Source organism: Podarcis filfolensis (assembly GCF_964270895.1).
Source record: "Podarcis filfolensis genome assembly, chromosome: 7".
Classification (NCBI taxonomy): Eukaryota; Metazoa; Chordata; class Lepidosauria; order Squamata; family Lacertidae; genus Podarcis; species Podarcis filfolensis.
The window spans coordinates 6506931-6519916 of NC_139603.1; the positions used below are offsets into that span (position 1 = coordinate 6506931).

The 12986-nt window shown below is 47.6% G+C and overlaps 1 protein-coding gene across 1 annotated transcript in view; it reads right to left on the minus strand.

The window, feature by feature from the left end:
- Window positions 1-10190, minus strand: part of ALOX5 (arachidonate 5-lipoxygenase) — a 39273-nt gene extending 29083 nt beyond the window's left edge. The window contains exon 1 of the mRNA XM_083624663.1: window positions 10010-10190. Within this exon, the coding sequence (XP_083480789.1) occupies window positions 10010-10159 (150 nt within the window). The 5' untranslated portion in view covers window positions 10160-10190. The remainder of the gene's footprint in view (window positions 1-10009) is intronic.
- Between the last annotated feature and the right edge of the window lie 2796 nt (window positions 10191-12986).

A 12986-nucleotide genomic window follows, 5' to 3' on the forward strand; every position in this document is an offset into this window, starting at 1 on the left:
TTACAGTGGATTAAGCCAAATCTCCACCCATTGCAGCTGTCACACATGTGATTCAACTTACACGGGGGCCACAAAATTAGAGTAAGCTTAATGAGTCCCTGGAATCTCTCCTACATCCAATACAAACATTGAGGAGTCCAACTGCTGTCAAAGCCGCTGCCTTAAGGAAAAACTAAGTGACTGGTGCTGCTTTCCCTTGTGCTCAACATTTTCACCTGCTCTTGGGTTTGATCTTGCTTTCAAGGAGGGCAAGACAGCCAGAACTACCACTGATATCAGCAAGGGAGGAGGATAAAAGGTAAAAGGCAAAGGACCCCTGGATTGTTAAGTCCAATCAAATGCGACTATAGAGTGCAGCACTCATCTCACTTTCAGGGCGAGGGAGCCGGCGTTTGTCCACAGACAGCTTTCCGGGTCATGTGGCCAGCAGGACTAAGCTGCTTCTGGTGCAATGGGACACCATGACAGAAGCCAGAGCACACGGAAACACCGTTTACCTTCCCGCCGCAGCAGTACCTCTATCTACTTGCACTGGCATGCTTTCGAACAGCTAGGTGGGCAGGAGCTGGGACAGAGCAACAGGAGCTCAATGCGTTGCAGGGATTCGAACCACCGACCTTCCGACCGGCAAGCCCAAGAAGCTCAGTGGTTTAGAATATAGCGCCACCTGCGGCCCATCAAGGGAGGAGTACAGCTCCATCAGGCCCCCTCCTGTAGTAAATTAATAAATTATATGTCTCTGGGGTGTGTGTGGGGGGGTGTTAAGGGGTAGTACATCTGGTGGGGGACACATCATGCTCCTTCTGGGTAGTATGTCTACCTTTGGTCACCAGTACTTGAGTTATTTAGAATTTAAGATCTGTTCTGTCCAGCATTGCCATTAAAGTAATCAACCTCCTTTGTCAGAGCTAATGCCAATCAGGAAGCTTATTTCTTATAACTGACCACATCATAGATCCTCATACTATTTCTCTTTTTGGATACTAAGAAGGCTATTCAATTTTTCTCTGCTTCAAGCCTGTTCCATTCCCATGGATGTCTGCTGAAGACTTATTCAACTTACCTAGATCCTTTTCTTTTCCTCTTATCCCCAGCTCCCAGCTTTTTAATCATTTTATTCAGTTTATTTTATTCATTTTAATTTATTCTACTTGTATAACACCCTTCATCTGAAGATCACAAGCTGATTCACAAAAAAGTATTGTTAATCATCATCATCATCATCATCGTTGTTGTTATATTTGTACCCTATCCATCTTCCTGGGTTGCCCCAGCAACTCTGTAAGGCTTCCCACATATATAAAAACATATTAAAACAGTAAACATTAAAAATCTCCCTATACAGAGCTGCCTTCAGATGCATTCTAAAGGTTGTATTGTTCCAGAATATTCACACATAAAAACAGAGTCACATGAATGTCTCAAAGGCACTTTTAGTGATAATTGCGAAAACACTTTTGGGTACTGCATCCACATGGCAAATGCATTCCTAGACGAAAGCGCCTGCAGATTGGAGAGTTTTCTTTATTTATCCCTGAATATGAACTACTGACTGCTGCTTAAAGGTTTAAACCATCAGCCTTAACTGATAGATAGTTCTTTTCTTAACCAAGGCCAGGCCTGCTTCCTTTTGTCTGGTGATGAGCAGATGATAAAGATAAGTATGTGAGGTAAAGCTTTCATAGAAACAAGCAGGGGTGGCCCTATTACTGTGAAAAATAATGAACGTAGCTATGCAAATACTATGGATCCAAGATGAATCCAGATGGTCAAAAAATATTACCTGAAACTAGGTTTTCCTGCTGAGAACATAAAACACAAAGTGTACGGTATATTACTTCTGATATGATGAGGGATAGCTTACAGTTTCATTCCCTGTAAAGCTCAGACAATCGCCCTGTGATCCTAGTACTTTGTTTATATGCAAACGGGCATGGATTAATCATTGGATTAAGAATCCCAACAATCGTGCAATTGTTACCCAGTATCTTCCCAGCATGGTGTGTGTGGGGAGTCACGTTATGCCAAACCATACCAAATTATCTTCACTGTAATGTTACGTTTTCACCTCCCTTAGGAGACTATCATACTCCTGGTATTTCGAAAACACTTACCAGTTAATTAGCCACTGTGTGTTCTGAAAGGAGCTACTCCAACAAAACGTTTTCAATCAAAAAGACTTCAGAAAATGTATTTCTTGAAATGAAGGTGGAATATTGATATAGTGCAAATCTTCATCATCAAACAATATTTACACATTAGCAAGATAAGTGTGGCTGAAGCCACAATTTACTGATTGTCACAAGCAAATAATATTTCAAACGTTTTCTTAAACTTTTACCCATAATATGTCTGACATATCCCACAGACACACAGCAATAATGAGTTTCCTAACCTAAAAGCCCAGGAGGCTCTGATGGACTGAATCTGATGTCTGTATAAACATCTCTATATTTATAGATTTTTGACAGGGTGATAAATCAGAATTAACAAAGAAAACATTATATAGCAATGCATTTTATTGTAAATCTCAGGCCTGCTCTCTGAATAATATTTTATTCAGCATCTTTCCTGCCTCCCTGCAAAATAAGTTTTCTTTTAAGTTTTTAGTTTTTCTTTTAAGTTTCAAAATAAGATAAGTGACCTTTAGGTCATGGTTGAGCTCTTTCCTTTGACATCTGCCATTATTTTTGAGTTAGTGGAACAATGAACTACCTGACATTGTATTGATACCCCAAAATATTCCCTCTCCTGCATTCATGTTAAACACTGAAAACCTTTGGTCCTTGAGCCATATTAGGCCCACTAGGGATCCTAATATGACCTGTGAGGCCATTTTACCCAAGCCACACACGCCTGCCCCACAAGATCATATGTGACATCAGGTGTGCTGCAGGTAAAGAAGACAGCTGCACAAATATCGGATAGGGACACCTGGCTTACTAGCAGTACATGTGAAAAGGATCTAAGGGTCTTGGTGGACCATAAGCTTAACATGAATCCACAGTGTGATGCAGCAGCAAAAAAGCTAGGGATATTCTAGGCTGCATCAATAGAAGTCTAGTGTCCAGATCAAAGGAAGTAATAAAGGTAAAGGTAAAGGGACCCCTGACCATTAGGTCCAGTCGTGATTGACTCTGGGGTTGCGGCGCTCATCTCGCTTTATTGGCCGAGGGAGCCAGCGTACAGTTTCCGGGTCATGTGGCCAGCATGACTAAGCCACTTCTGGCAAACCAGAGCAGCGCACCAAAACGCCGTTTACCGGAGCGGTACCTATTTATCTACTTGCACTTTGATGTGCTTTTGGACTGCTAGGTGGGCATGAGCAGGGACCAAACAACAGGAGCTCACGCCATCACAGGGATTCGAACCGCCGACCTTCTGATCGGCAAGTCCTAGGCTCTGTGGTTTAAACCAAAAGAACCACCCGTGTCCCAAGGGAAATAATAGTTCCACTCTATTCTGCCTTGGTCAGACAACACCTGGAATCCTGTGACCAGTTCTGAGCACCACAGTTGAAAAAGGATAATGACAAGCTGGAACCTGTGCAGATGAGGGCAACCAAGATGATCAAGGGTCTGGAAAGCAAGTCTTATGAGGAATGGTTGAGCATCATATTATGTGCATCATATACTCCCCTCCCTGTTGCCTTTGGACTGGGGGAAAGTTCTGACACTGGCAGAAATTTGCTTAAGCTAAAAACAAGGTGAAATCGGCAGAGCAGAGATTTAAAAAAGGACATTGAATCAAACTAAGTATATTCCATCTTTTAAACATATCCTATTTAGAGGCACAGGTAACAATAACATAGGTTGTCGTACAAGAATTTTACAAGCATCAGGAAAGCATAAGGTAAAGGGACCCCTGACCATTAGGTCCAGTGGTGACCGACTCTGGGGTTGTGGTGCTCATCTCGCTTTACTGGCCGAGGGAGCCGGCGTACAGCTTCCGGGTCATGTGGCCAGCATGACTAAGCCGCTCCTGGCGAACCAGAGCAGCGCACGGAAACGCCGTTTACCTTCCTGCTGGAGCGGTACCTATTTATCTACTTGCACTTTGATGTGCTTTCGAACTGCTAGGTTGGCAGGAGCTGGGACCGAGCAATGGGAGCTCACCCCGTCACAGGGATTCGAACCACTGACTTTCTGATCGGCAAGTCCTAGGCTCTGTGGTTTAACCCACAGCGCCACCTGCGTCCCTCAGGAAAGCATACGAAGCCACAATAAGAATGAGCAAAAACTTCCAGGACTACAATTAATTTATTTTCCTGTACACTTGAGAAGCAGAAGTAAATGGGATGATTGGTATGAATAAGGAAAGACCTGAGAAAGATAATAGGATTATCACTTTTGCCGACTTCACTTCTGAAACTCTTATTTTCACAGTTACAGATAGGTAGCCGTGTTGGTCTGCCATAGTCAAAACAAAAATTTTTTTTCCCTTCCAGTAGCACCTTAAAGACCAACTTATTTTCACATTAAGACCTTATGTCTTGCAATAGACTTCCTATGTAGGATGTGATACTATACAGTTTCTATTATTTTTTTAATGGCTTTTAATTTTAATAATATTCCCTTTGGTGCTTAATTCTGGAATGGATCTGGTTGTAATGATGACAGACCACTTGCCATTCAAAAACATTCAGTAATGCTATCTGGGTTTGTGATTTTTTTGGGGGTGGGGCAAAGAACAGAAGCCGTGAACATTGGTCCATGGACTCACCTGCACACCCAAGTGAGTATGTTATTCCTGCAGAAACAATTCTTGCCCTGTGACTATAACACTGTAACTTGGCAGAGATATTAGATATTAGTGGTCACAGAGTGAGAAAGAGATCTCTGGATCTCTTTCTGCTGCAATAAGCAAAAAGTCCTGCAACAACTATTTTTTAAGTTTCAAAACAACTCCCTGGGAACGATAGTAAACTAAATGAGATGCGGAACTAAGAGATTATGCAACATTATTTGTGAAAGAATCTATACAGGAAAAAGAACAAAAGCAGACATTAAGAAGCAGAACTAAGTCTGAAGACATGTGTCCACTGGATGTGCTTCCAGCACGCGTGTTCCAGAAGGGGAGCCATGCTGATCTATCTTTCTTTTTTTCTTTCTTTCTTTCTTTCTCTCTCTCTCTCTCTCTCTCTCTCTCTCTCTCTTTCTTTCTTATTGTCTTTTAATGATTTAGTCCCGCATGACCCCACTATTCTGACTTTTCCAAACAAACCACATATATACAGTGGAGTCTAGTACACTCTCGATAACCTTCTACAGTGGTACCTCAGGTTAAGTACTTAATTTGTTCCGGAGCTCCGTTCTTAACCTGAAACTATTCCTAACCTGAAGCACCACTTTAGCTAATGGGGCCTCCTGCTGCTGCCGCGCCGCCAGAGCACGATTTCTGTTCTCCTCCTGAAGCAAAGTTCTTAACCCGAGGTACTATTTCTGGGTTAGCAGAGTCTGTAACCTGAAGCGTATGTAACCCAAGGTACCACTGTAGTTATGATCAGAATTAGGTTTACAAGTAAATTTCCCTTTCAGACTTTCCATATCTGCTGCTCTTATCGAGTATTTGGCACACAGCAGCTCATAAGGCTTGTTCTGTTATCGAAAGGACCCACCACAAATTTGAATGACTTCAGAGGAAGCGAGAGCTGTGGTGATGGAACCCAAAGAGTCTATGCAAAAGAGGAAACCAAGGATGACACTGCGGGAAGAAAGAGGCCACGTTGCCGTATTTGTGCACCAAACTGGGTCTTTGACCCAAGTGGAATGAAGTCTCGTTTTGCCCCTGGGGAAAGAAGCTCATAGGATGGAACAGGTGTGCAGCATGCCTCCTTTGTGATCAGAAGAAAAGTGGGGAAAGGAAGTCAATCCCCCCTCTCTTTCCTTCCCTCTCCTCCACCAGGGCTTTCTTGAGGCAACACACAGATGTTGTGTGCTAGCCATGCCCACGTTGCCTCAGAGGCTCTGTCAGCCAGCCACAGAGAGCCTGAGGGGAGCAACTCCTAGGCAGCTCTTCCCCCTCAAGGAGATCCTGCTCATTGTATCCCACCAGGCCAAGAGCATAAAGAGCCCTGCTCACCCAACCAGACTCTCTTTGCAAAGGTCCCCCCATCTTAAAACAAACAGCAAGCCCCTTCCTGTCCCCACCCTTCTTGCAACCCTCAGCCACAGGCGGGTCTGTTTCATGAAGTCTCTTTAATGAGAGAAGGTGGCAAGGGAGGGAGGGGAGATGCTGGTGGGGGGGAGAGAGGAGAGAACAGGTATCCCTCCCCCTCCCCACCTTTTTCAGTAATTTTTTATAGTGACAGCAGCCTCCTCTGAGAGAGATCCTAAAAAGATCTCCCAGACACAAGTCCTAGCTAGGCAGACTCAGTTTCATTCATTCATTCAATCAAGGGGGAGATCTTGGATGGGAGGGTTTTATTTTTACTCCCCCACCCCTCTTTTTTGGGGAAGGGGGAGAAATACCCCATCAGCACCTCATTTTGTTTCAGTGTGTTCAGAAATGCTTTCTCTGGAAATGTTTATTTAAGGAGTGTTTTACACAAATCAGCATCTCTTTTTAATTTTTTAGCAAAACAGCGTGGTAGCAATAATGAAATGAGTTGAAGTTCAGTATGTTAATGAGTGGGCTTGTTTTGTTTATTTAGAAAAGCAAAACTGGTTGGTCAAATGGATCTAAGGATGCGATTGATATGTAGTATATGGTTATATATTCTTTCACCTACCACACACCCCAAAAGAGCAGAAGAGAGGTGAAAGAAATTCTACAACTGAGGGGGGGTTCATTTCATTTTTCACTTTTATGCAGTCCTCATCAAACAGCTTTCCCTCTCTCACAACCGTTCTCTATGCTTCACAATACTTTTTTTTTAATAGGGAGAAATAAATAGCATGACAGGAATTATTAGCCTTACAATGTTGAGACTTTGTTAGTAGATTTCTGGTACAGGTTTGTAAAGAGGTCCAAAGTTAAAAACAATAGCTTTCTCCCATTGCAAGCATTCAAGATGCACTTGGGCTCCTTGTGAGACTTTCCTGCATATCACATCAGGACCAGGGCTATTGTAAATATACATTTTGCAGAGGGGGAGAAAAACAGTGTGTAAACAGCAACAAGGGGAATACAGGCACCGTTTTTTCTAGAAAAAAAGCGCTGATGACCCTGACAAATTTGGTATCACCATCGAACTTGGCTATGTCATTGTGCAACCACCCCTAATCTAGATGGTTTATGAACAAGTTACAAAGCACACGTCCCAACGCGGATCCTCAGGAGCTCCATGCTTTATATCCCTTTGTTGGATGAATTGCCCATTCATTCCTACTCTCTGCCTCCGGTCTCATAACCAGTTACTGATCCGCAAAAGGACCAGCAAAGTGAGATGAGGATGCTCCTTGCAGAACCAGCCACTGCCCTTTCAGGATAACACATCCCCCTACATTTCTTTCAGTAGTATGGCAGAATCAATCAGACCAGAGATGGCTGTAAGTCAGAGCTGGGTCCATGGATCTTTCTCAGGATGGGCCAAAACTGACAGGTGAGGGGTGTTCACCTGTCAATCATTGGTGTCGTTATGATATTGCATGATTGATATGTAGATTACCCTCCCTTGATAAAACTATTTTTTCCTCTTTGCACTCCCTCCCTCTGCTTCCCTTTGACCCCCCCCCCCAGCCCATCAGTCCTCCCAGCACTGCTGTGGGAAGAGTGAAAAAGAAGCCTGTATTTTCCAAACTTTCCTTAGCTTCATGTGCCAGTTCCCTGGGCAGAACCAGTGCCATCAGCTGATGGAGGTGGTCAGGGGAGAATGGCCTCATGGACCCAATTGGACTTCCTGCTCTCAGGCACGCCTGCCACTGCTTCTGATTGCTTACGTTCCCCTCTCTCCTTGCTCATTCACACGCTCTCTTTGGGTGGGATGGTAGATAGGATTGGGCCCTGCGACCTCATCCTGAGCGAGCAGGTGGAAGCTGTGGCTTTTCTTCAAAAGAGTCTCTGCTTACATCCCCTGCCCTTCTCTCCGGGTGGCACCTGAGCAGTGGCGTAGCGTGGGTTGTCAGCACCCGGGGCAAGGCAAGTAATTTGCGCCCCCTAACCCGTGGATTTGCGCCCCCTAACCCGTGGATTTGCGCCCCCTAACCCCCAGATGTTGCACCCGGTGCGGCCGGCCCCCCCTGCACCCCCCATGCTACGCCACTGCACCTGAGGCTGTGCCACCCACAAAGAGAAGGCAAATGGAGGGAAAGTTCCCTTTATGAGCCAACTGATTCTGCTCACTTGCCCACCTCCAGCCTCCTTTTGGACCTTGAGGTTTTTGGGGTCAGCGCCCGGCTGCAGGGTCTGAAAAAGGATGGCTGTTATTACCTGTGTGCTGTTAAGAGAAAGAGGGTGCAGCAGGCAGAGGGAGCAGGTCGTCCTGCAAAGCAACCCCAAAGTCTCTTTCTCCCCACGACGCCCCTGGATAGCAGGCAGAGGGAGGCTCCGCTCTGGCTCAGCTGCACTTCAAGGCTCAGCGGACCCCCTGCCCGACAGTCAGAGGCAGCTGCGGCTGCCTTTGCAAGTATTGTAAAGTTGCCCTCCTTTGTGGGCAAGGAAGCTGAAGCTGCCGGTAACACTCATTGCTGTGGGCAGAGGAGGTTGTGTGGCTGTGTGTGGTGGCAGGGAGCAAGGGGTGCAGTCAGAGCAGCCACCTCATGAGCCCAAACCTAGACTTGGACTGAACCCACCCAGGCTGAGCCCCTCGAGAGCTTATGCCAGCCCCCACTAAACTGAGCCAGAGAGACCACAGCAGTCCTCGACTATGGTTTTTTAAGCTCCCTGCCAGGGCCGTCTTAAGCATATCCAGCGCTGTGGTGCAAAGATCCCTCAGGCGACCCCCGTTTCCCAGAGTTGTTGACCTTTTCCCAAGCCTCTGCAGGGATCGCTCTCCTCCCGCGGAGGCTTGGGAGGCAAGCTGCATGCCTGCCAGCCATATGGTTGATGGGGCCATAGCTGTCAACCTTCCCTTTTTCTGTGGAAAATTGTGCAGGTGGCGCTGTGGGTTAAACCACAGAGCCTAGGACTTGCCGATCAGAAGGTCGGCGGTTTGAATCCCCACGATGGGGTGAGCGCCCATTGCTTGGTCCCTGCTCCTGCCAACCTAGCAGTTCAAAAGCACGTCAAAGTGCAAGTAGATAAATAGGTACCGCTCCAGCGGGAAGGTAAACGGTGTTTGCGTGCGCTGCTCTGGTTTGCCAGAAGCGGCTTAGTCGTGCTGGCCACATGACTCAGAAAAGCTGTCTGCGGACAAATGCCGGCTCCCTCGGCCAATGAAGCGAGATGAGCACCGCAACTCCAGAGTCGGCCATGACTGGACCTAATGGTCAGGGGTCCCTTTACCTTTACCCTTATTTCAGCACCGTTTCCCGCTGCTTCCCACTGCTATCCCGGATTGTTAGATATCCTGTAGGCAGTCCCCGGGACAGATGAGGCTGCTGATCCCTTATTTTTGAGGCTGCTGATCCCTTATTTTCAAATCTGAAAGTTGACAGCTGTGGATAGGGCACAGCTGGTGGGCTTGCAGGGAAAAGGAAGGCCACCAGCAAAGCTGCGCAGATCCCTCACTCCCTGGGGCACCCCTGAGAGGCCAGCGCCCTGGTGCAATGCACCAGTAAGCCCAATAGGAAAAGACGGCTCTGCTCCCTGCAGCTGGTCTGTGCCAGTGCTGCCTGCCACGTCCAAGATGCTGCGCAGGGACCAAACGGTGCGCCGGAGAGGTGGATGGATGCGAGGCATAAAAGGGAAGCGGGCAGAAGTTTCCATTGTCAGTAGGAAGCCACAAAATGGGGAACCCGCTTGCTAGACGGGGAGAAACAGCGCGGGGGGAGAAGCCCCCCGTCTCGATGGCTCTCTGTGGAAGGAAGCTCTGCACCGGGGCAGGCGGAGAGGCGAGAGGGTTTCTGAGCCTGAGCAGAGCGCGGGCTGCCCAAGCGCGCCCCCCGCCCCCGCCCCGTCCCTCGCTCACCGCGCCGCGCTCGAAGTCGTCGTAGAAGGGCTTGTCGAGCAGGTGCCTCTCGCTCGTGCCGCCCGAGCCCACCAGGCTCAGGTAGACGTAGTCGTCGGTGCCCGCGAACCACTGGCTGCCCGTCGCCACCGTCACCGAGTAGGACGGCATGGCTGCGCCGAGGAGCCGAGCAGAAGTCGCGGGGCTGCGCGCAGGCACAAGAGGCGCCGCCCCGGCCAGGAGGGCGAGGTCCCGCTCCGAGGGGAGGCGCTGGCGCGGCCGCCGCAGAGGAGGCGCGCTGCCGTCGGGGGCCGCTTCAGGCGCTGCGGCTCCTCGGGCTGAAGGGCCGCCCCGTCCAGGGGCTCCTCCGGCAGGAACTTTGCCTGCGCTCTAGCAGAGCATCTTTCCTTCTTCCAACTTAGCCCCCCAAGACCAAGCAATCCTTCTGGGGGAGCGGGGTTTGGGATTGCACTGCAGAAGTTTCTAACCCTAGACGAGAACTCAGAGAGGAAGGAAGCCACAGCAAACAGACACGGAGCTTGGGAGGCATCAGCAGGTGTGACTGCTGCAGTGGAATTGCCTAGTTACGGTTTATATCTCTATATAAGATCTAGATCCTAGATATGGTTTATATCTCCAGTTCCGTCTAAGTCTTGTTTTGCATCCTCGGGTGCAAATATATTCAAATGATATCCTTCAGCCTCTGTGACTCACTGCCTCGTGTGTGTGTTGTTTTTCGTTTGCAAAGGGAGATTTAAAGTATATTTCAAATTGGTTCCATGATTCCCCACAGCACACAATATACAAAATAATGCAAATGCAAAATAATGCAGATGTTCATGGATGGTTGGTTGATCTCCTCAATATACCCCCTTGGTTTTCCTTGTGTGTGTGAAGACAGAACAAATATAATGGGAGAAGTTCTACTGTGGCTCCAGTGATCAGAGGAGCCTCTCTCCTCCCCCCCCCCCCCCGGACAATTAGGACAATGGGAGAGGTGAAATGCCTCAGAAAAAATGGGGGGGGGGGAGAAATTGGTAGGGGTGGGATTGAATGAGATAGGTAACAGGTTAGATAAGTATCATAAGACATGAGACCAGAAATTAAGAACTACATTCAACTCATGGATAATGAAAAAAGGATTTTAAAGCCCTAAACGGCCTCGGCCCAGTATACCTGAAGGAGCATCTCCATCCCATCGTTCTGCCCGGACACTGAGGTCCAGCGCCGAGGGCCTTCTGGCGGTTCCCTCACTGCAAGAAGTGAGGTTACAGGGAACCAGGCAGAGAGCCTTCTTGGTAGTGGCGCCCGCCCTGTGGAATGTCCTCCCAGCAGATGTCAAGGCAATAAGCAACTATCCTTCTTTTAAAAGACATCTGAAGGCAGCCCTGTTTAGGGAAGTTTTTAATGTTTAATGCTGTATTGTGTTTTTAATATTCGATTGAGAGCCGTCCAGAGTAGCTGGGGAAACCCAGACAGATGGGTGGGGTATAAGTAAATTATTATTATTATTAACGTTAAAGGGCTGGGGTTGATTATGAAAAGGAGGGTAGCAACATAAATAGCAGATAAATAGTCAAATCTGGGGGGAAATGTGGAAGAAACGCACTTTGAAAATATTGTCTATTAGGATAAAAGAAAATTATACATTAGTTTGGAGGTGGTATTTAATGCCAGTCAGATTAAATCAAATAAACAAGGAATATTCAGTGTTATGTTGGAGGGGATGCCAGGAAACAGGGAATTATGTTCACATGTGGTGGGGGTGTAAATATGTACAATTTTGGAGGGCAAAGAGTGTTTAAGGAGATAACAGAAATCACTGGGTTAAAGCTGACCAAAAGTCCAGAGGTAGCATTATCAATTTATAATGGTGTGGAGGGTTTGCAAACTATGAAAGACTTGCTCACAAATTTATTGACAGCTGCGCGAGTTATTATAGCTAGGAAGCGGAAGGGGCAAGGGGAATACAAAATAGAAAAATAGTATAGAGAGGCCTGGGATATAGCTATTAATTAACATGTGCTATTAAGGTAAGATGGGGAACATGCAGGAGAAATGATTTTGAGGAGATATGGAAGGTGTTTGTAGAATTTGTACTGTTAAAACCGAAAGGGGTCAAACCATCGCCAAGAGGTGTTGAAATATTGGGAGGTTGGATAGTTACAACGGAATGGTCTCGGGAGTACGGTGCACATTTTTATTCTTATTTATTTATTGTCACTTTGTCAAAATAAAAAATAAAACAATTTTTAAACAAAACTAATGTGGACAAAAGGAAAACGGAGCAAGACACCTGGTGCTAGCTTGGTTGCCAGAGCTATTGGAAGGAGGCATACAATGTACCATGCAACCATCTTAGGGCAGGGGTTGGCAAACTAAGGTCCGTGGGCCAGATAAGGCCCCGTGCTGAACTGGCATGGCGACATCTCGCTGCGCGGGGACTGAATTCTGTGACGGGTGCACGGGCTGCTTTGGATTGGCTCCAGGAAGATCCTGCAGCCAATCTGAAGCCGCGGATGCCTCTGGGCAGGTGGCGACACTGGCCAATCCGAAGCCTTGCCGCCCGCACGCTGAGAAAACCCAGTGCGGCTTCGGATTGGCTCCAGGAAGCTCCCGCAGCCAATCCAAAGCTGCGGAAGCCTCTGGGCGGGCAGCTACACTGGCCAATCTGAAGGCACGCGGAATTTCCTCTGCAGCCATGGCAACGCAGCCATGGACAGAGGGGTTAGTGGGCGTGCCGCAAGGCTTCAGCTGGAGCTTGGCGTGCCTGCTGACCTCGCACCCGGGACAGCTCTCCCAGAAAAGAGAGGCGCCGCCACCGCCATCAGCTACCAACTGCTGCAAGAAAGTAGGAAAGCAGGGGGAGGGGGAGAGAAGCCCCCCTCTGCCAGTGTGTGTGTGCACATGTGCCTGTGTGCATTCCGGCCCGCCAGAAGATTTGAGGGGCAGTAAGCTGGCTTGCTGGTAGAAAAAGTTTGCTGACCCCTGGTCTTAG